Below are 24,089 nucleotides of genomic sequence, written 5' to 3'. Positions count from 1 at the left end.
AAACACCTCCAGGGATGGTGACTCTACCATCTCCCTGGGCAGCCTGTTCCAATGTCTGACCACTCTTTCAGTAAAGAAGTTTTTCCTAATATCTAATCTAAACCTCCCCTGGCACAACTTGAGGCCATTGCCTCTTGTCCTATCGCTAGTTACCTGGGAGAAGAGACCAACACCTGCCTCACTACAACATCCTCTCAGGTAGCTGTAGAGAGCAATAAGGTCCCCCCTCATCCTCCTCTCCTCCAGACTAAACAGCCCCAGTTCCCTCAGCTGGTCCTCATAAGACTTGTTCTCTAGACCCCTCACCAGCCTTGTTGCATTTCTCTGGACATGCTCCAGCACCTCAATGTCTTTCTTGTAGTAAGGGGCCCAAAACTGAGCACAGCACTCAAGTTGCAGCCTCAGCAGTGCCGAGTACGGGGCACAATCACCTCCCTACTCCTGCTGGCCACACTATTCCTGACAGAAGCCAGGATGCCATTGGCCTTCTTGGCCACCTGGGCACACTGCTGGCTCATGTTCGGCCGGCTGTCAACCAGCAACCCCAGGTCCTTCTCCGCTGGGCAGCTTTCCAGCCACTCCTCCCCAAGCCTGTAGCGTTGCATGGGATTGTTGTGACCCAAGTGCAGGACCCGGCATTTAGCCTTGTTGATACTCATACAGTTGGCCTCGGCCCATCGATAAAGCCTGTCCAGATCCCCCTGCAGAGACTTCCTACCCTCGAGAAGATTGACACTCCTGCCCAATTTGGTGTCATCTGCAAACTTACTGAGGGAGCACTCAATCGCCTGATCCAGATCATTGATAAAGATTTTAAACAAGACTGGTCCCAAAACTGAGCCCTGGAGAACACCACTTGTGACCAGCCACCAGAAGGATTTAACTCTGTTCACCGCCGCTTTCTGGGCTTGGCCATCCAGCCCGTTCTTTATCCAGCGAAGAGTACACCCATCCAAACCATGGGCAGCTAGTTTCTCCAAGAGGATGCTGTGGGGAACAGTGTCAAAGGCTTTACTGAAGTCCAGGTAGGCAACATCCACAGCCTTTCCCTCACCCACTAGTTGGCTCACCTGGTTAATGAAGGAGATCAGGTTGGTCAAGCAGGACCTGCCTTTCATGAACCCTTGCTGGATTGGGCATGGCCTCTGTCAGGCAGATGCCAGCCATGGGGCCTCCAGGGCCCAGGAGAAGAACAGTTAACAGCAGGGCTTCAAGATCTATATCCAGAGATTATGCTTGCAGGGTTAGCTGTCACCACTTCTGCATCAAAGTCCTTCTAATGCTAATGGTTTTCTCAGATCCTACCTAATTTCATCAGCTCTTATCCTGTCTTCGGTCCTAGGGTGTTCAGAATCACTAATCTCACCCGCTTCAGCTCTGTTTCTTCACATTGCCTGCTTCTTACCCTCTTCAGCGTTTTAGCATCATGAAGATTTAAAAATAAAGCGTTTGTTTGAGGTCCTTCTTCTTCAATTTGTAATAGCAGATCCTCTTAGAGCTTTACAGACTTGAGTCCCTGCGGACTAGAAACTGATTTTCATAAAAAAAATTGGAGATGATATTAATCATAATTGCATGAACCTGAGAGATTTCACAAATGCCAGGAACCTCATGGGGATTGCACTAACATTTCAGAACTGGCAAACACAGATGAAGGTGCACAGAAGATTTTAACAGGGGCACCGTCCCTTCACAGCTTAATTATACAAAGCTGAGATGTAGATGCTTTCCCTCTTTATCTAACACCCCACCAATCTGAGCTGCCATTGTTTTCAATGTTGGTCCCTGTGTTTGTGAAATGTATTAAGGTCCTTGTTGCTTTTGGAAATAATAGTCACTGTTGTATTATGGCCAAATCATTGTTTTTCTCCCTATTGACCCGATTTTTTTTTCAGGCTACCAAACACCCTTGACTTTGCTTGTGGGATGGTTAATCAACAAGTCTGTCACAATGATGGATTCCTCACGAATTGTTGCTTAATTAGCTTGCTTGGAAGTATAAATCAAGTGGAATACCAATTCTTGCAGCCCTACAGACAGGCAGCCACGCTCAGCTTGACAGCAGTGAGTTATTACTTTCTGCCCCAGTGTGGGACCAGCATGCAGGCACCAGCCTGCAAACCCGAAGGGGCTGTATGTTCATCCCCGAGACCACTGGTGTGCACAGACCGCACACACCAGAAAGAAGGGTTGGTGTGATGAAGGCGGAGGCGGGCTCCAGCTGGCAACATTTGCAGTGGTGACCAGCTGCAGGGGTTCTGGGCATGGGTACCCCTTGCGTGAGGAGATCTGGCACGACCTGCATCTGTCCACAGGGAGATAATCTTACATGTTGATGATGTTTCTCATCTGGGATATCTGTGTCTGCTGCTAGCTTTTTAATGAAGAAGAAACATTTTAGCCTGTAGCCAGACTAAGTTATTAGAGACAAAGACCTTTGTCTCATGACAAGCAGAACTGCCTTCCACAGAAAGGCAATGACATATCACAACAAAAGGAAACATAATACATTTTCTGCAAATTAAGATTCTTAAGACCGATCTTATATGCACTGATCTGATCCTCAGAGGGTTGTCATCAGCGGCGCTGAGTCTAGTTGGAGGCTGGTGACAAGTGGTGTCCCTCAGGGGTCAGTACTGGGCCCAGTCTTGTTTAACTTCTTCATCAACGACCTGGATGAAGAGTTAGAATGTACCCTCAGCAAGTTTGCTGACGACACCAAACTGGGAGGTGTGGTAGATACACCAGAAGGCTGTGCTGCCATTCAGCATGACCTGGATAGGCTGGAGAGCTGGGCAGAGAGGAACCTGATGAGGTTCAACAAGGGCAAGTGCAGGGTCCTGCACCTGGGGAGGAACAACCTCATGCACCAGTACAGGCTTGGGGTGGACCTGCTGGAGAGCAGCTCTGCGGAGAGGGACCTGGGTGTCCTGGTGGACGACAGGTTAACTATGAGCCAGCAGTGTGCCCTGGCTGCCAAGAAGGCCAATGGGATCCTGGGGTGCATCAAGAAGAGTGTGGCCAGCAGGACAAGGGAGGTTCTCCTTCCCCTCTACACTGCCCTGGTGAGGCCTCATCTGGAGTACTGTGTCCAGTTCTGGGCTCCCCAGTTCAAGAAGGATGAAGAGCTACTGGAGAGAGTCCAGCGGAGGGCTACAAGGATGGTGAGGGGACTGGAGCATCTCCCCTACGAGGAGAGGTTGAGGGAACTGGGCTTGTTCAGCCTGAAGAAGAGAAGGCTGCGAGGGGACCTTATAAATGCCTACAAATATCTGAAGGGTGGGTGTCAGGAGGATGGGGCCAAGCTCTTTTCAGTGGTGCCCAGTGACAGGACAAGGGGCAATGGGCACAAACTGAGGCACAGGAAGTTCCGTCTGAACATGAGGAGGAACTTCTTCCCTCTGAGGGTGACGGAGCACTGGAACAGGCTGCCCAGGGAGGTTGTGGAGTCTCCTTCTCTGGAGATATTCAAGACCCGCCTGGACAAGGTCCTGTGCAGCCTGCTGTAGGTGACCCTGCTTCGGCGGGGGGGTTGGACTAGATGACCCACAGAGGTCCCTTCCAACCCCTACTATTCTGTGATTCTGTGATTCTGTGATCTGAACAGCTTGGTATTTTTATAGATGGGACTTTCACACAACAAGAATGTATTTAAACCATTGACTTGAACCGAATTTCACAATTTTACCATGAGTGACTTCTGTGTAGCTTGTTCCCAGCAGGTCTGAGCCAACCTGAGCATCCCTGAACTGCGTGGTGGACATCAAACAGAAGTACTTCCAGATTTCTACTTACCCTTTTTGAATTCCCAGGCTAAACTAAACAAGCATACTTCTCTGAGATGGATCTACTAATACACCTTTTTAGCAAAGCATATTTATTTTTCTATGGCCACCTTTTTTATTTATCTTTCCTCTTTGCCAACTTTGAGTTTTATTTTCAGAGAGCTTAATTAATGGTTAATGATTTCAGGTGGGATGTGTAAGTCACACTTTGGAGAAAGAACTGATTTGTTTTAAAAAAAATGAAAAATATTGGAATAGTCTCATTTTACTGATTTCTCTTTCCCCACATTTTCAGTTAAAGGGTGGGTTCAGTGGCCCCGCTTGCATAAGACCTACCAACATGAGTAATGCTCTCCAAGATGTAGCAAGAGACACTGCCGCAGACCGACCTCATGATAACTGACACAGGTCCCTTCTTTACCTTGTGACGTAGTAGTTGCTCCAGTGTGTAACATCTTGCTGCCAAATGAGTAAATCTGTTGCTAGCATGTGGATGCCTCGATGGAAACTTGGGCAGAAGGTCTGGGTGAGGCACAGTGTGAATTATATTGCTATGGCAACCTCAATTGCTTTCATCCATCGACATTTGCATCCTTATTTTTGGCATTTTCCACAAATAGTCTGCAGAGATTTTTTGTCAGTAGTTCAGTAGAATAGATCACTAGCTTTGCGTTTACCACATGATAAAAAAAACCACAACTATGAAAGCGGAGTTTGTGTGCAGGCTACAGAAAGGTCACAGTTATTTAGCAGATTTCAGTTAAACTTTTGAGAAGGAATTATATCTGAAAAAGCCCTATATTTTTAAAGACATCAGGATAGAGAAAGAGCATGCAGTTCAGATAAATTTGTCTCTTCCCAGACAGTCCTGATACAGATGCTGGAAATCAGAAGAAAACACTGAATGATCTGTTCTACTACTCTAATATGCCTCTTCATTGCCATAGCAAATAAAATGGAATCCTTACAGTTGACAAACTCAAATATGTATATAACTTGCTTACTTTTTTTTACTGATAAAAAGTAAAAAAAAAAAAAGGCAAAGCTACTGGTGTTATTTATGAATTATGATTAATTTCTTCAACCTTTTTCTGGCATATAGAAATGGCACACAAGCAAATTAAGAAATAATTCAAATAAAACTGTTTCTTAATTTTTTTTGTTATCTAAGCAACAGACACTCCTTCCACACAAAAGGCCTGATTCTGGTCTTACTTGCAATGAAGTTAATAGAGCTGTTCCTGACTTCTGTGCATTAACCAGGAGAAACAGCCGTACTATTTACAGGAAGATGAGAGGAGATTATAGTCGGCACTTCCAGCTTGCCCGGACCATTAAGCACTACCAGTTTGCCCATGGATCTCTCTCATTAACTCATCTTCTCTCTACAAAGCAACTCCAGTTTGCCTGAAAAGGGACTCTCCATCCAGACATCTGAGTACCATCAAGTGTAAACAAATGTTCATAAAAAACTTGGGTTCACTCCTTCACTGTGTCTGGTTTATCAAGAGCTTCCATGGATGGCTCTTGTACGGGGTAGCCTTGGGCTCTGTCATTCTGGGGAGCAGAAAATCCACCTAAAACAGAGGTAAAGAGACTCACTCAAAAAACAGACAGCTGAAGGTCAGTCTTTAGAGATCACTAATGAGAATTTTTTTTTCAACAGGTTTTTTTTTTTCCAACGAACGCCAAGTGTGTTTTCTCACATCGCCTATGGTTTGTTAGCCTCTAGTTTAAAGAGTTTCAGTCCTCTGAAGGGTCCGTGCTGTGACCGCCCAGCCTCCTGCTGCAAGTGGCTGCTGAATTGCTCAAGTGAACTGCTTACAAACACCCTACAGGCAGAATTTTATTCAAAACCGGTAAGTGAAAATTATGATTAATGATATATTTGCAGAACTTATTATCAGTTTATGAATGATTCATGAAAGGAAAAAAGAAGACTAAATAGACTATGAGTATCATTTGCAAGCAATAAATTAAGCAACTTCATCTCTCAAAGCGAGGTCCTTCTTGTCTTATATTTACCTAAGGATACTCTGCGGTGCAAGGGATGGGTGCTGTGTTTGTCAATAACGTGTTGCTGCACATCAACACATCAAAATACCATTTTGCTGTGACAAAGGGAAGGTGCACTGTCCAAAAGCCTCTGACTGCAAAGGGAAGACTTCCAAAGAAAAAAAAACGTGCAAACAGAGCTCAGAGAGGTGAAGGCATCGCAGTGCTGAGTGGTGAGGCTCAGCTCCTGCTGCAGATGGACACAGAGGGTGTAATTAGCAGCCAAGACATAGGAGCAGCTGGGCATGAATGCTAAAATGCGTGAAAGTCAAGGGTGAAAGACACAGAGCTGTCCCTGCCTTGGGTCTGAATCTACAGTGTTTTCTCCCTGGGGGAGTGCAATTTATACCCAGATTATACATTTCCTCTTTCAACTTCTCACCAAAGCTGGCATCCAAAGTCACCTGCCTTCAGAAACAGGATGTGAGATACCAGAGATGCTGTTCTTCTATTATCTATTATTGTAATTCCTGTCTATAGGAAGGCTCATCTGGATGTCAATGAAGGTCCTAGTTTTTTTTTGTTTTTTCACTCCGCTTTTGAACCGGGTTGATAAGGAAGGTTGACTTTGCTCAAGGGTGCTCTGTGAGTTCCTGGGGTCAACCGCAGCACAGTGGCAGGAGGCTGCTGGCTCTCCACTGTACCTTTTCTCCAAGGACTGGATTTCCTCCCTGTTTCTCCTTAGTTCCAAATGCCTAGGACCAGCACTAATTCATTACCCATTGTAACTGCGAACAGCTGCGTCCCAGTGGGTTAGCAGAAGCATAATGGCTGAGATGGTTTATTGATGTATAAATAGGACAAGCTTTGTAGGAAAAGGCAGAGTTCTTCACTAGAACCAAGTAGAAAAATTGGAAAGTCCAGGTAAACTTCAGGGTAAAAACGTCTCCTCTCCAGGACTGGTACAGAGTGAGCAAACATCAGTGAAACACATCATAGGGACTGTTGTTCGAAGGTAAATCAAATTATGTAATTCAGTTAAAAAAGTGAAATCAGACTGACCAAGAAATCTAAGTGACTCCATATCCCCAGCTTCTACTTGGCTTTACATCTGCTGCAGCAATGTGAGCTATGGAGGATTAATTATATCCCTTAGAAGAAGAAGAAAAAGAAAAGACAAGTTCTGCTAGTCGATCTATTGAAACTGTATTACCTCAGGTGGGAACAGGGGGCAAGTGGCTGAGACATTTGTGGTCTAAGCAACTGACAAGGCCATGAGCAATTCCCCAGAAAAAATTGCCTAAAGTCCAATTCGCTTTGCAGCTCATCATCAGCCCCACTCACACTGCACCTCTCACCTTTCTCTTTCTCTCAAAAACCCACCATAACACCAGGGTAAGATTTCTGTAAGGCCCCCACTCATAGTCCCTGTGGCCACTGCTAAGGGCACCCACCTCTTTCTTCTCAGTGTGTATAGTACTAAGGAGATTTCTTACCAGCCACACTGAGCTCTGACATCTCTTTAGGTGTACATGACAAGAGTCAGCCACTGTAAAAAGGAGAAGAAAAGGTGCATTTAGATAGTGATGTTGCAGTAAATCTTCAGACGTGTCTCAGTACCTTCAGGCTGTGACCCAGTAACTATGGTCCTTTTGTCCTGCACAGCATAGTTAAGGGGTTTGGGAACTACCTTTCCCCATTATTAAAATTCAGACCTACAAACACTTTCCATGTGTTGCTTTCCATGCTAAATTATTGCTGCAGCTGCAGCAGGAGCAGTTACTGGGAAAGGACAGCACCTGCGTGATTGTCAGTGGCAGGGATGGCAGGCTATGGGAACACGGTTATCCTGCAGACTACCCTGTAAAACAGGTTCAGGACCTCTGCTTGGAAACTCTGCTCAGCTCTACGTGCAACAAATATTTAACGATGAGCCACTGAACTAACCACAGAGTGTAAACAGGAGCCAGCAAGATTGTAAAAGGTCTTCTAAAAACAACTTTTTAAACACTGTGTGCTCATATAAGAGTCCCCAGACTGATAGAATGGAGCACTCAGGCATACCACTACGGAGTACAGCAGGAGTTTTGCTTTAGACTAGCTGATAAAAATCCTGAGTATCCCCATTCGGCTAGCTGTCCTTCAGGCTGTGCTTTTAAGACAAAGAGCAGCAGCAACCATTAGTCTGCTATTTCTTTCTTAAAACCAAGTAGTTTCACAATTCAGAATTAACAGCTGGGGCAGTGAGAAATGAGAGCATGGATTTTATTTTGGCTGCTTCCTCAAAGTCACTTTGAGCAACGTTTCCAGCAGTGGCAGGCTGGCATCGATGAGGGAAGACTCTGTACTTTGCACGTGGATGGCCACCACAGATCTGTGGTGACCCCAGCGAGGCTGTGTGACTGGGGCCACGGAACCCCACAGAATTACCTCCCACCTATTAGGCACATCGAGCCGGGGAAACCCTCACCACTGTTGGTGTCGGAGACAAAACCCCTAGCAGCATACATCACACACCGTCTTTAACTTCACCTTCCTGCTAACATACTCAGTGGTCCCACTTTGGACCTGGACAGAAGAGACGAAGGGAGCATTCTCACCTCCATTGCCGTCATCAAAATTTGTGATCCGCCCTCTGCTAAGTTTTGAAATGCACCTAGGGGTAGAACAAAGAAAATCTTATTTCCTGAGAACAAAGCAAGAATGTAATGCAGACATAAGGCTGTGGCAGCTGAGGAGAAGAGCCGCAGCCCCTGTGCTGGGATGATCTGCCTGGCTCGGGTGTCCACACACACTGTCCTGCCTAGCCATGTGTCCTCGCTGTGCTGGGTGCCCGCTCTGCCTTAGCTCTTGGATCACTGCCTGGGAAGGCATCCCTATTGCGGGACCAGAATTTGGCAAAAGTGTAGAGACAGGGAGTGCTCAATGTGACTGCTTTCATCTCCTCTCGTAATTTGTTTCAATTGTACCTCCCGCCTGAAGAGTGACAGGAGAATGACGAACTAATGAAACACATCTTCCCACAGGGAAACTGTGTTGGTCCTTTTCCATCCTTCCTGGCAGTGAGTGATCGCAGTGTGTCCTAAAGGAAGTGCTTCTCTTGAAGTCATTAGCAAGCCTTGCAAGCTTTTTCCAGGGAATATAAATGCAGATGCTGCTGTTATTCAGCTAGAGTTTGAAATCAACATTGCTGAAATTTTCCTGACAGGACACTTTGCCATCAGAAAATATAAATCCATTCAAATATCGATATTCTATATGCACATTTATATTGCAGTTTGTCTAGCAGAATCGTTCAAACCAAAAGTGTTTGGATAAAGTTAAAGCATAGTATTCTGAGTTCTTTTTATTTATTTTGAAATTACTTTTCTCCTAGAAATGTGCTGCTATAAACAGTAATAAAAAGCTGAAACAAATTTGTCTGTATATCCTTGCATGACACATTTTTCCAGGAGCCTGTTTCCCACCCTGACTGGAAAAGACATTGTAAGAGCATGAATGTTTTGAAACCTGCCCCACTTTAGACAAAAATGCAAGGCTGCTGGGAGAGTGTAGGAACAGGGCACAGGGGCACATTGCTCATCTGCCCCTTAGGAGGCAAGCAGAGCTCCCTATACAATCCAGAGGAGACAGAAAGCGGAGAGGAACGCTAACATGATGAAGCACATCCAGCCTACAGTGCTCTGAAGAAAGTCACAGAACAGGGAAATCACTATGTTGCACCCCCTCGACAAGGTTGTATTTGCAGGGCTGGGCTTGTGCCCAGCAGTCTTTCTAGGAACAAATGGCAGCGCTGAAGTTACCTCCGCTGCGCAGAAGTAAGTGCCCCTTTACTGCTTCATTAACTCCAGTTAAATAGAGTCTGCAAAGAAGCTGCCGCTTTTGGTTTAGGTCTCATCTCTGGCTATCTTGAAAGGATGAGTAATCATTTAATGGGGCAGATTTTATCTTCCCTGCTGTATTCACATCATCATAAAGGTGGACTGCCTTTTATTCCCACTTGGCACCCTTATCCTTTCCTGTAAAAATCTTATTCACAATGATTTGAAAAGTTTGAGAAATGTATTCCACATTAATCCCGCTCTAAAGTGATAACTGAAAGACTTGAGAGCATTTTAAGATACTCATTATAGACAGCAATGAAACTTTTAGAGCTTCCTTTCCACATGGATGTAAAGGAGCTGTGTTTAAGGCACTTAAAATGTAAGAGGATCTTTTTCAGATGAAAAAAAATGCCATGGTACTAATTTAGGCATAAGAATTCTCATCTACAGCGAGTGACAAGTATAATAAAAAAAAATGGGTGTTTACAAGTTGTCTGTATTTCAACAAAAGCATTAAATATCAGGACATGCCTTGACTTTCTGTGCTGCTTCTGCTGTACTCCCTTGAAATGGGTTTTAGGCAGTGTCATCCAGGCAGATCCGCTGACCACTATTCGCTCATAAAGCATCAGTGGTAAAAACACACGGGCAAAAAATTAATACTCCTTTCCATGCACTGTTGAAACCCAGCTCATTCCAAAGATAAACTAAATTGCTGTAGCAATGTTCTAGCACATGGGTCACAATTGCTGGGTTTGTTTAACTACCAGATTTTCCAGTCAAAATACTTATAATGGCAAAAAATGTGCTTTCGTAAAACAGAAATTCATTTACTTTCAGGCAAAAGCTTATTTACAGACACTCCCTCCTTGCAACTGCCAGACAATAGCTGGACACAACACAGGGCACGGGTTTGTTCATCCACTGAGAAGGATCTCAGACCTTCTGCTTACCAAAAAAACGAGATGAATTCACTGAAGTTGGTGGGAACACCTCTCCAGTAAAAAAAAAACCAAAAAACAACCCAAAAAGCACCACCCTTGCTGTGGTTCAGACTTCCAGACTTCTCCAAATTTTAACCAAAAGATAAAGCCTTCCACTTGACAGCAGTTGCCTCTTTCCTCTTCACTGGCTGTGAATGAGTGTAGTCTTCCCTCAGCGGTACTGGTAACACTCCACACCACCTTGGAGAAAGCTCTGCTGTGGACCAGGACGCTCAAACTTGTGTGGAAAGGCACCATCACAAGGACACATCTCGCTTTTAGAAAATGAGTCTTGGTGCACAGGGGCTCTAAGAACAAACCTGCAGAGGCCAGGCTAGATTCATGCAGCAAAAAAGGGCTGGCAGATGAAGAAGCTGATCGTGAGCACTCATCAGCAGGGAAAACACAGGGCAGCACGAGCTCTGATGGGCAACTGGAGGCCAGACTTCCTCCTGGCCCCTTTCAGAGAAGGCATCACTGTATTCCCAGCTGCTGCTTTCTCCCAGCAGTAAGCTGCTCTTTACCAGCCGATTGCTCCTGTGAGCAGGAGACAAATCTGTTTCTGGCAAACAGGCTGCCTGAAGAGATGCCTGGACCACGCCTGGACTTTGGGCAGGTTTGTTGTTTCCAAGCTACACTGTTAGACATGTATTGTCATGTCTAGCAGCACATCCCTTGCATCCTGCCACTGCCCTCTGTCTTTCCAAGCTCTCTGCTGCCACATCCCCTGCCCGACCCCAGGCCCCGGCACCGAAACTCACTGGTCATGGTTTCAAGGCGCAGCATGCAGCACACGAAGTCAGAGAAGCCGATTCTCCTGGAGGCATCGCCATACCGCAGGGCCATCAGGTGCAGGAGCTGCTCGTCAGCAGCCAGGCCTGCGGAGGAAAGAGAAAGACAGCACTGGGGACTCACTGGGGGATGATGGACCAGCCCTGCTGGCCTTGAGCACCCTGCAAAGCCCTCAGCCCCCCACCCTGTCATGCTGGGTCTCCCCTGCATCCCTGGACAGCAGCTTGCCTTTCCTCCAGGTTTGTACGTAGGAGTCGAGGTAAGGTGATGGAAAATCAAAGTCCATTTAGTCAATTACTCAAATTGTGGCTTAGGTCAGCAAGCAGGAAACATACAGCTAACTCCTCCAGTGTTATCTTGCTTTGCCTTTTTAGCTTTAATTTTCTATACCAAAGCATGATTTTCTTTGGTTCGTAACTGTTAAAGTCTGAGCACAGCATTTACAATACCACTGGCACTTTCTACCTAACAGGGAGATACTACACGCTCATGCTATTATGCAGTATAGCATGCCTGGGATTCTTAATTTTTACATTTTCTCTTCTATTAGAAAATGGTGAAGGGTGCATTTCTTTTTTATTAGCTGATTATTCAGTATTTGTGTCACAGTCTATTTGGATAGAAATTGGTATTCAATTGAATGAACAAAAATTGCCTTTCAGAATATTCCTTTATTAGTTAAATAAAACTACCCTAAATGTGCTGGCTACATAAGAGAAATGATTTAAATATATTTTGCACTAAAAGCTGATTTGCTAAGCAAAAGAGAAATTTTCTGCAGAGAGCTGGACTGATAGCTTCGGTTTAATGCATTCTCTGAGACTTCAGAAAAGTCTCATTTACTCACTCCTAGTTTTTAGTGGCTCAGCTGGAAGAGAAGTAGCTTTCCTGCTTTTTCAACCAGCTCTAAACTTTTCAGGTTTAAATGAACTCATCAAGGATCCAAATTAGTTGAATAAGCAGAAAAGAAGGAAATCATTTCTCTCCTCCTGTGTAGGGGGAGATACAACCGATGGAGGTGTGTTAGTATGTCGACAAACTCTGGTTGCACGAGCCTGGCTGGAGAAGGTCTCCAGCAGAAAGCAGACACACAATGATGAATATTTAAATAATAGAAATACATTTGGGTTTAAGATACATTTCAAATTAAGATAAACCTTATTCTAGATTTTTTCTAGGAGAAAAAAGTTAGGAATTCAAAAAAATCTAATCAACTAAATTTCTTCTTTGGGTATGGCTTTAAACTGCTTCCAAGAACCACTATAGTAGTGACTAATGAATTCTATCTCATTTTTAACCTGTGAAGGCAGTGGGAATTCAATCAAGCCCTCTCTGGAGAGCAAATTCCAGCAAGCATTGCAGTACGAGATGCTATAATCACATCTTACGCTAGTAAAACACCAACAATTTGGCATGGTCAGTCTGGGATATACTTGCTCTGAAATCTGATCGCCTGGCAATGTCTCTCAATTAACCTCATCAACGAGACTGAAGTGTCAGTCCTCTCTGTTCCCAAGACCTTTCAATTAACGTGCTGTTGCTTATTTGTAAGGTTAGTCCCCACAACTTTTATCTGCTGGATTCCTCACTCTGGTTTTAGTCCAGCTTTAAAATACAGACTTCATGTTTCCCTATTTTTTTGAATTATTTTGATGCATTTAGAATTGCCAGTAAGGAGTCTGTAAATACCCCAGGCCAATGCTCCTGCATTTCAGGGCAGCACTGCTGTTAATGCAGCTAGCCTGCTTTACTCTGGCAGAAAATTTGACCCATCGTTATTCTGCTTTAGGATGCATTAGGACGACAGTGAAAATTAAGCTCAGACTTCAGTGTTTTGCTGGGGAAAGCACGGAACACTTTAGGCAACAGCTGGCTGAGAGCTGTATCTAGATACATTAGTGCCATTCCCAGAGGCTGCACCAACCTCCCAAACGCTTTCTGGGGCTGTCCACTCCTTCCTGCTCAAAAGCCAGGACAGAGATCATCCTAATACAAAGCCAGATTCAAATGCAGCTGTCTGACTTAGAAGAAGACAAGAACGAGCTTATAATTTTCTTTGCCCCCCCCAGTCAGAACTGCTTATAGCCTAACACCTATTGAATTTACTATTTAATAGTGCATTTTTATCCCTTCAAATGGCTGCATTGTTTTGGCTGCCAGGACTTAATACTCAACAGTTTACAACAATACTCCTCCCAGTTTTACACTTCAACGTCTTTCTTACAGAATAGACCTGGCAGCTTCTTCTTTGACATTTGGCACATTAGTGCTGCACTCCTCAGGCAGATGCTAATGGTCTGCCCACCTCTCAGTAACAGAAAAATTACACATATATCCCTTGAGCTGATGGCTTCCACGGATAGCAGTTCTGCACCAGGTTCCTCCTGAGGACAACACCCCTCCAAGCTCCAGGTAGCCAAGTGGGAGCTTCTCTGCTGTACAACTGCTGCCTCAGAGCTGTATTTCATGCACAGCGTTCGGAGAGATGAGCCAGCTAAAACACCTCTCATGTGAAGGGGTCCCATGCACTCACTGCAAGTTTCAGCACTCGTGTAGCCAACAGAGGTCAGTGCAAACTCAATAAATGTCTGTCACTGGGGCTTTCCCTTACAGCATTAGTCAGTGCTCTGGAGAGATACTGCTGGAATTGGCGTAAGCACAAGCATCGCCTGCTCCTTGCTCCTTTCCTCTGCTGGATGTTTTGTCCAAGGCCTAGAGAGACTATGGGTGAACCAGTCTGCAGGCTCTGGCCAGTGCTGTGCTTCTCTGCCTCTCTCTGCCCGCTCCCCAGCTGCAATGCGAAGGGTTTCTCCCTGAAACGAGCTTTCTGTCTCAAATGCCCTAAAAAGATGCAGACCCCTGAGCAGAGTTGTGACCTAACTGGCACCTCTGGGCAATCCAAACCGCTTCCTCCTTGACGCTCCTTTTTCTTCCCTGCCTCTTTTTCATCCTTTCGTTCACTGTCACAGGCACAAGAAAGGGAGCTGCTCAGCACCTATGGACATACCTGCTGTCTGTATCGCACTCTTCAGTTCAGACACATCAAGAAATCCAGAATGATTTCTGTCTTCCTTGCTGAAGATATCCTAAAAAACAGCGCAAAGCCAGATCTCAAGCCCGTATCAGCATTCTCCAAACTTACTACTACTTCTAATTATGTAGGATGCTTTCCCTCCTTAATGAATAGGCTGCAAGGAAGTCCAACAGGTGAGATAGGGTGACCGTAACGAGGGAGACCTATTTCCAGAAGGCTCAGACAGTATGTTATGGTGTAAGAAATCCCACAGTTTTGGGTGGGTGGAAGCCTTTTTGCTCACTCTCCCTGGTTTACGTGTGCAGGCAGCAACAGGAATACTCACACCTCCACTGACATAAAGACATTGCCTATAACATGTGAAATTAGTCAGGAGTCCCTGAGTCTCACAAAGGTGTGGGGTCATCTTCCCCAACACACTGTTGAAACCCCACAAGCCACACTTGAGGTGCTGTCAGTGGGAAGAGCACCATTGCTAGCTGGGGAACAGGCATCCCACATCGTAAGTGGCCTCAGACATCTCAAGAAGGATGAAACAAAGTAGAGCCCACCCAGCTCTTGAGGCTTCAGGAAATCTTCCCATCCTGCAGAAAGACTGAAGAGAGCAGGACCTGACACAGAGAAGCTTCCTGAATTTAGGTGGGACCGTAAGTACCAAAGTACTGTCTGCACTGCTTCCAGACCTAACGCTTATCCTGGAGCAGAGACGTATCTCCCAGATAAACTTTCATCAGATCCTACACGTTTCCACTACAAAATGCCACCATGAGGAAGTGACAGTTTTCAGATGACTGTTCTAGAACTCATTTCAGCTTAGAAAACTTTTCAAAGAGTTACCAGTGGTGCCACACAGAGATTTCAATCAAATTCTGAGCCTAATTAGCCTTCCTACCTTTTCCCTCTTTTTCCTCAATATTCCCTGCATTAGAAAAGCACTTTACACACACTGCTGCTTCCTGAGCTCTCAACCTTTGCATGAGAGGATGGAAATCTTATCCACTAAGCAAGCAACCTTTGCAATGTTTTCCCCCAGTGCTTTGACATCACAGAGCATCCGCGCCCTGCTGATGAAAAGCCCAAGAGCACAGTATCGGCAGAGAAGAGAGAGCAGCCCCCGTGTACCATGTACTTAGTGAGACTTCGCCAGAGTCTCCCGAACTCCTGCAGTGTGAGTTGTCCGTTGGAGTTGAGCTGTGCATTTAGTTAAGAATTGAACAGTTAATGAGAGCTAAACCTGTCTGTCTTCATTGCCGAGGATGCTGCCTTCACATAAAGGAAGACGTAAGAAGCAGTCTCTTCTGTCTGTTACTTTGTGTTGAGAGCTTTCCTGCTTTCATTTATGCTTAAATTCACCTTCTTTGGCACATTGTACAGCTGCTCATACCTGTGCTCAGAAAGAACAAAAGGTTTCTGTTTATACGGTACCTTTAACCACACGGGAACCTGCAGTGACAGCTTCAGCTGACGTTTAGCCACGGAGCACAGAGGCCCCTGTGGATGAACATGACCCCATGCTCCAGGTCACGTGTGCACATTGCCTTGCAGCAGAGTCTTAGCTGTGGCTGGATCCTCCTGGAGGAACAGGCACTGAAGGAGCCGAGAGCATGAGAAGCCAGTCCTGATGCCTGCTGTCAGAAGGCAGCAGCAGCCTTTGAGCCATGCATGAGATACACCTGAGAAAACACCCCACTGCCATGAGCTGCAGGAGCCCAGGGGTGTCATCAGACATTCCCCAGGGATGCTTGAAGGACTATGTCTGTGGGCTTGCTCCCCTCCATACATCGTCTCAGAGTCCTGGGCAGACATGCAGCACCTCACCTAGTGCAGCTGGGATGGTGAAATCTCCCTGAAAGCGAAACTTATCACCAGTGAAACATAAGCAGATAACTGCCACTGCCATGAAACCTGAGTGAAAACAGCTGATCCTGTCTTTGTAGGCCAGGACATGTCACAATGTGCATGGATTGTATGTAGCCTAGAGAACGAAAAGTCCATCTTGAATTAAAGCAGAGCAGTGGCTTTATCAGTTCTTTGCATGTGCCATGCATTTACAGGGCCCATTTAGCCCAGGAGGGGTTTTGGAAAGGAGGAAGAGTCTCTTCCACTGGCTAGATGCAGAAAGCTGGAAAGAGAGGGGGACTTTTAGTTATGTTTATTCATTCCTTGGCAGTTTGTAAAGGTCTGAAAACATCTCTACAGTTATTTCAAGGCATCGAAGAAAAGAGGCAGTGAGCATGCAAGCAGAAGAAAACACATGGGATACAATTTATGTTTGCATCAAGGAGTCCTCTTGTTCTACAATGGCCAGCAATGTGTTTCCAGTGTTGTCTTGTTAACAGTAAAAAGACTGAATGACCCATCTAAACAGGGAAGGTACACTGGAAAGGATGAATGGCCTGCCAGGCAAATGCCTGTGATTCAGCGGTGACAGTGCTTCTCCCCCTAACACCAGCTTTGCTGGCAGCTCTAGTAGCCTGCACGAGCTGCCATCACAGGCCAGCGTGGTTGCAGCCGTGATGACAGAGACAAGCTATCCCTGAGCTCTTTGCTGCCTCCTCACCTTGGGCTCTGCCTGGGACCTGCACCCAAGGGTGAAGCTTAGTCAAGCTCTGGGCCCTGCAGAGGGGAAAATGAGAGCCAAGAGGTAGCTACTAGCAGAAGGTTGACTCTCACCTTTCAGCAGAGATACCAGAGCCAGAGCATGCATGGCAATGTCCTGCATAGACTCTGGGACAGTTATTTATCGAGGACTGTGGCTAATATTTACTTGCAGGTTCCCACACTGGGATGCTCAGCTCAGCCATAACTCAAGGCAAGGATGGGCAGCACCGGGGAAGTTTATAGCTTCTGCTGAAAGGATACATCCATCAGAGCTAAAATGCCTCTGCATGAATCAAAGCTGAATCTTCCTCCCATGCTGGTCATTTCATCTGCAAGGATTGACAAACAGAAGGAATTAAGGAGATCGAGGGAAGTGACAGAGGTATCAGGTCACCATTTGGAGGGACGGAGGGTACCAGTCTGAAGGCTCACATAGCGAAAAAGCCTCAGATCTGCCCCAGGTTCTCAAACAACAGCAAAGGCTACATGCCAGGCTGAGGTACACCGAGGGAGTCTGCTGTGTCTCAGCCATCTCTGCCACTCCCTTCTCCAAGGACAGGTGCCCTGTTTGGGCTCACAGGTAGCTACTTCGTACAGTTTCTGCCCACCTACCTGCCCTGATGGAAACTCTTCCCTCTTGAAATAAGGATAAGGGAAATGAAAGTGACAAGAAAGGCCATTTATGCTGAGCTAGCAAGTCCTAAGAGCCCTTTGAGCCTTGTGCATGACTGAGTTGGTTCAAGCCCTTCGTCTGTGCCCCTGTCTCATTCTATTTTCAAGGCGGACAGGTTAGGAAGGCTGGGAAACACTGAAATGGAGCTTGAGGCCTCTGCAGAGGAGCGATGTAGGCCAGGGCTGAACTGGGAGAAATCGGGTGACACTGAGGAGAGTGGGAGGCACAGCTCCCTGGGGCGCTTACTCGTGAAGCCCAGCCAGGGACTGAGTTCCTGCTGCAAGTGGTGGGGCACGAAGCAGGAAGGGGTGCTCATGGGGGCTGCAGGGACATCCAGACAAAGGACAGCATAGGGTAGAGGGTGGGTCTGTGAAGCGGAGGCTATCCCACAGCCGAACTGGGAGGGGGAGGGGAGGGTGAAATTTGGCTGTCAAGCAGATGCACAGCATTGATGCATGGCCATCAGCAAAGAGTCTGTTAGTAGCTGGTCTGGGTTGCATTGCCTTCTTCATGTGAATATTACTTTGATTTTCTTCAAAAAATAAAACCAAACTTTTGTGCATGTAGAGGAACCCTGGTGGAGGCACTTCTCATTCTTCAAGACGCAACAGTGCAGCAAGCCATGCTGAGGATTTTTTGAGGACCACCAGGACACCACTAAATCCTCTGCCTAATTTACACTAGACTAAAGATAGGGAAGCACCAAAGACATTAGCTGGGTTGTAAAAGCTTTACCTTGCAGGATCACTTCATTAAGGAGTTGTTGCAGCTGCAAGGCATCAATAGCTGAGCCCTAACACAGAACAAAATGCAGAGAGGTCTGTGAGCATAAGGTTTTCTCCTGTGTCACTTTTGCCTGAAACTTCTTTACTTATGCTCTATGGCAACCAAGAAGGACCTCTGCTTATACCAGAGGACAAATAGCACCCCCTCGGGAGCGTAACAAAGTCCTTCACTCTGCTGGGCCACTCTTTGACCTTCCCTACAAGAGTCTGCAGTGGATTTACGGGCAATCCCGTCACCATGGGGTATTTTCAGCAGAGATGGGAACACTTGCTGACTTCGCCAGTCCCTAGCTGGGGAGTTGCCGATGGCCAGGCACAGCAGGCATCTGGGTGAGTGGGCTGGGAGCGCAGGTGCTGCTGCCCGCTTCTTTCTGAGCCGCCCACCAGTGAACCTGACTGCCTCCCTCCCGAGACATTCCTAGGGCATGCAGCGTGGCAGCTCGTGTTCATTTTCACCTTCATGCATTGCTATAACTATTAACTGCAAGAGGTCCATTGTGCTAAGACTTTTGGCAGTGCTTTTTTTTCCTCTTGACTAAGTCGAGGAGTTCTTTATAACAGTTTATTAAACCATTAAAAGCATCTCCTGTGAACACACAGAGTTTGGCTCTGAAAGAGCAGGAATCAATTACTCAAACACTGACTGATGTCTGGTTTCCAAATGCTGCCAAGGCAAATGGAAAATGATGCTGATGAGAGGGGGGGTAATACCCAAGGCTTTCTAATTGCTTTCAGTAAATAAACAAACCAAAGCCAAAAAAAAAAAGTAGTACACATGCAACACAGCCACAGATCTCCAATCCCATGCTGCTATATGGGGCTAGCCAATCTATCCCAGCTGAATGTCCCATTTTTCTGGGGGGTTTGGCAGGTCAATCAATACTCTTTTCAGGGTATCCGCTTGAGGATAGAGCTAAATTTCCAAAAAACATTTTTCGAAATGGACTTCTATCACCATCGTAGATCAGTTTTTCTGTTAGCAAGTCTGCATGCCTTTTTTATTTCGATTTTTCAGCAAGATGTTTTAGATAGGATACCTGCTTAGCGTATCTTAGGAAGACAGCCTTATAGGAGATGTCCTGGTTCTGTCTTGGTACACCCTGGATCAAAGACAAAGTATGCACATAAATAATTCAGTTACAGAACAACTGGAGACAGAAGCCTGCAGATCCAAACAGCACTTTAGAGAGGGCAGGGAAGGTACAGTACAGACTGCAGTTTTAACACCTTGAAAGTAAAGCAGACTAGGAGCAAGGAACAGCTACTGCAATGAATGAAGAAGCATAGTTTGGACGTTATCTCTTAGTACAACCAGGAAGGAGAAGTTCAGAGCCTCAGAAGGACAATCAAACACATCTAGGGTAGAGTTCAGCAAGTCAATACGTGAGTATAGACATACAAAGCCTCATTCTTATTGGTGGCCCTTGGTTGAAACCACTGGCATAGGGCAGGTGAATATTCACATGAAACAAGAAAATAGAGCAGGAATTGACTTATCTTTTCTCTTGTACCTTCTCAGCCCCAAGGCAGGCTTGAGTGTACCTGAGCAATTGCAATTCAATGGTTAAGTGATTTTTTTCAACCCTCCATTGAGGAGACCCACCAGGCACTCAGGGGAACTATCCTTAACATTATAAAGTTTCCCCGAAAGATCTAAGCCTAATCACCAACATCTTCAGCTCTGTGCAAGATAATTCATACCAGTGAAGCCCAAATACCTGAACAGGAGCAGAAACTGTGGGTACCATAATTCGTCAAAGTCAAAACATTAGCTAATGACAACAGTGGAGTAAACTGACAGCTTGTCAGTGGAAAGAGATAATAAGCCACCATTTACACTACCCCTCTGATAGGGCTTAATTGCAGGCTGGAAAATGAATCACAAGGAGAGGACTCTGTTTTCTCTTCTCTTGAGGCAGCGTTACACCTTTGGCTTCAAAGACCTGCACTGAGTTTGCACTGCTATAAATAACAGCCTCTCAGTGGCAGGGTTTTGCAAGCAACCGGTGAGGCAGCAGCACGGACTGGACCAGCCCTGGCAATTTGCACAGTTCACAGCAAGGAAGTCCAGCAAGAGATTATAGTTGGGCTAGACAGGCTGAAATGTGGGTTGAACTAGAGGTGAAACCACTTTTGAAGTGTAATTTTCCTTATGTCTGTGAAAATAGTCTGATGAAAATCAGAGGAAATCTGCTTTGGGCCTCACCTCTGTGGACTCCTGTGCTTTGGTGCAAGCAGTTAAATGACGCCATTCCCATGGGGAAGGAATGTATGACCCTGCTCTCAGGTTGTGAGGTCTTTTTAAAAGAGGTCAAACTCAAGCTGTGACTTTTTCATCAAAGTTTCCCCCTCTCTCCTCCTTAGATATCTACTCATTTTACAGACACTGCAAGAAATTAGTATCTTTTAAATGCTCTCCCCCCCTGCTGTATTTGGTTAGTCAAAGCATTAAAGGTGGCAAAGTGAACAGGACATATGGACAGGCAGACAGAGGGACTGTACAAGATTTGTTTCCTTCAAAAATCAGGCTCTGAAAGAGACATATGTGAAGAGGAAGGGCTTTGTTGTCACCCCTGTCTCTCCAGAGAGGTATTCCAGGCTGGTCACCTGCTCTTCCAGCAAGGTCGCAGGGTGCCAGAGTCAAACTCTGGGACAGGTACTGAGTGGTGAAAGGAGAGAAGAGCAGAGTGATGTCTGGCATGTAGAGAAGGAAGCACAGGAGTCAGCAGAGGTGGCTACTGAATGGTCAGCTCCTTGAGAACCATTCACCACCACCAGTATCTACATCAGTTTTCACAAACTCTTACCATCGGCAGCACTGGGCTGGGCAGAGAGTTTGAGTTCCTAGAAAAGAGTTACAAGAGTCAAACTGGGAGAGAACGGGCCTTTTCAGAGCACTGATTTGCAGATGTAGCAGGAGGAAGGCACCGACAGGAGCACTCACCCACCCCGCGGCCCCACAGGATGATCAATACCCACACCTCCCAGACTGTCCCAGTTCAGTCAAGACTCTTGTACCAGTCCTGGGTCTCTCTGTGCAAGCAGACGTGGGTAGGTCTGAGTCTCTGGCTGCTCTGGGGCCACTGTCTTTCCTGAGCCAGCCCTGCTGGCACCAGCAGCAGAGAAAGAGTAACTTGTCTCACTCTGAGCATGTCAGGACTAACCTCACCCCATAGAAGATAGGGCTGCCCTGCCTTGAGCCACATAAAACTTTCACCTGCTTTCTCTTTGCCTAGTTTAATAGTAGGAACACAAATAGCATCTGGGCTATTAAAAGGCAATGTCTTTTAAATGTCTACAGACTTCCTGAAATTTAACTGGGGTCACTACTCCTGACACTCACTTAGTAGCAACATTCAATATTGGAGTTTTGCTTTTAGTAGAGAAATTAGGCAGCCAGATGCTATTTATATAGCATCTGTGCTATTATATAGGCAAGTGCTGCAGAGACCCACAGGAAGGCTATCCCCACGCTTGGCCTAGCTCAGGAAAGTCTGTGAAGGGCAGAGGCTCTCCTGGAAAGTGCCACCTCCCAAGGCTGAGCCGTCTTGTGCATGACTCATCATGCTGAAGGCAGTCCAGCCCAGAACATAGACTTCTCACGTTTGTTTTCAATAGCTAAGGAGTTGCCTTAGTTGGTGCTGGGCTATTTTTGCTAGGGGCCAAAGCCTAGAAAGCAATCTCATTATTAAGATATGGGCCTATGAGGTAAGAACTCCAATCGCCTTCCACTATAAAGTTTGCTGAAGGAAAGCCACCACATGTCTGATGCTTGAAGGTCATTTGGTAAGGCTGAATGCTGGGCCTTGCTCTTTATGTAAAGCACACCCAGATATTTACATGAAGATGTGATAATAGCTGCCTTTGCATGAACCAAGATATCATTTTTCCACTAATCTTATCTTCAAGGCGTCTCTCATACCCACAGGACGCCCTACCATCCTGTCTCCGAGACGACTGGGTGAAAGGATCAAAGCCTTTCACTGCTCTTTGCTTCTCTAGGTCCCACGCTGAGCAGCATGGGACCTGATCTGTCTGGTGTCCAGCTGGCATAACGTAAGAAGCTACATAACAGCTGTTAAAAAAACCAAGCAAGCTCTCAGTCCTCCTTTCAGTAAAGAGAGATTTCCCCACAAGCCGGGGGGGGAGGTGGGGGCAGGCATATCTCACAATTATTTCTTGCTTGTGTGGTTCTTTGTACCAAAGCTGAGACCCTTGGTGGCTGCAGATGAACAGTTGCCCTGTTCTGCAGTGGCCACCCCTATGCGTGCGATAGTATGTCTGATCCCCCTCAACATGGTGCTTAACACTCAGCTGTGTCTTCCCAACATGCTTCCAGAGTACATTAAAAGCAAATTGCCACATTAGTTATCTTGACATTAAATTGTTAAATACTGGCACACTAACTCTGGGGCCTATAAGGAGTACTGATCATCTTACTCATTGTCGTCTTGATTTTTCAGGAAAATTCGTAAGAGAAATTCAAATTCTTGATTCTCTGTTGTAGTAGGAGTGACAGTGTAGGTTCCTGGGCTCAAGATGAAGTAATTGGTCACATCTCGAGTCATGGAAAAATTTTGGTTTAGAACTTTGGAGTTCTCCTGAAAGAAAAATATAGCTGGTTATCTGCCCTCCATGTCAAGAACCAAAGTAAATCTGCAAGTGCACCACCAGCAGCCTTACATTCCCACAGCTCTCTAAAAATACACTGCATCTAACATGCCTTAACCTTCCTAGTGGTGTGAAAAGCCTACCCAGGTGACAGACTTTGTTCAAGGACACATCAAAAAGGCAGAAGGGTGGAAGAACTGAAATAAACAGAAAGCAAAATGAATGTAAGTGGATTTGAAGAGAACTTCAATCAACATTAAGCGGACGGGAGTTCATGAAGGAATCAAGGATGAATATTCTTACTAAAACTTCTCTGAGATCGAGCATGACCCAGAGCGGTCAGAGAGCTCACTAAGCATCTCACCCAGATGACAATACTTCAAGAATCACAACCCAAACCTTTCAGCAAGTGTCACAAGAAAACAGAATATTCTGATTTTTCTTCTGTTATTCCAGTACTTTTGCTGAGATGAAACAAATATAATGCAACAGCTATTACTATGATGACAGGTAAAGATAGCATAATAAAAAACCCTTACTAAACATATTCCCCAAAATACATCAGCATGTATAAATTCCATTTAGAATGGTTATACAGCATGGCAGAGTTATTTATGAGCCATGCCTTTGGGAGAAAATAACATAAAACTGCCATTTTGGGGGGGGGAGGGGAGGGGGGTGGAAGATGACTACTGTTACAGACGGCTGGGAGGTACGTAGACTGCCAGCTATTATGGGTCAGATCTTGAGCAGATAGAAATGGGAAGTGCTGCAAAGAAATAAATGGTGTAATCCTTTTCTTACTTTCAAGTCTCATTCCACATTCCTGCTGGTAAAAAGCAGAAGCAGATTAATATCTCAATGGAGTCAAAACCGGTGTGAGACAAGAATCAGCCTCTATACAATGCTCAGCTCTATCACACAACATTAAACTTCCCTCAGAGCCATGTATTAGTGTTCCACGTCTATATTTAATCAAACGCTTCCTAGAGCTATCGATATGTCC

At 45.7% G+C, this 24,089-nt stretch overlaps 1 protein-coding gene across 1 annotated transcript in view; it reads right to left on the bottom strand.

The window, feature by feature from the left end:
• Positions 1–7,302: 7,302 nt before the first annotated feature.
• CAPN13 (calpain 13) overlaps positions 7,303–24,089 on the bottom strand; it is a 45,633-nt gene continuing 28,846 nt past the window's right edge. The window contains exons 11-20 of the mRNA XM_075445979.1: positions 22,913–23,070; positions 21,280–21,316; positions 19,510–19,572; positions 18,423–18,480; positions 17,276–17,343; positions 15,536–15,604; positions 14,387–14,465; positions 11,349–11,465; positions 8,381–8,436; positions 7,303–7,329 (exon numbers count right to left, since the gene is read on the bottom strand). Of these exons, the coding sequence (XP_075302094.1) occupies positions 7,303–7,329; positions 8,381–8,436; positions 11,349–11,465; positions 14,387–14,465; positions 15,536–15,604; positions 17,276–17,343; positions 18,423–18,480; positions 19,510–19,572; positions 21,280–21,316; positions 22,913–23,070 (732 nt within the window). The remainder of the gene's footprint in view (positions 7,330–8,380; positions 8,437–11,348; positions 11,466–14,386; positions 14,466–15,535; positions 15,605–17,275; positions 17,344–18,422; positions 18,481–19,509; positions 19,573–21,279; positions 21,317–22,912; positions 23,071–24,089) is intronic.

Source organism: Opisthocomus hoazin, chromosome 2, assembly GCF_030867145.1.
Source record: "Opisthocomus hoazin isolate bOpiHoa1 chromosome 2, bOpiHoa1.hap1, whole genome shotgun sequence".
NCBI lineage: Eukaryota > Metazoa > Chordata > Aves > Opisthocomiformes > Opisthocomidae > Opisthocomus > Opisthocomus hoazin.
This window is presented reverse-complemented; position numbering and strand designations above follow the sequence as displayed.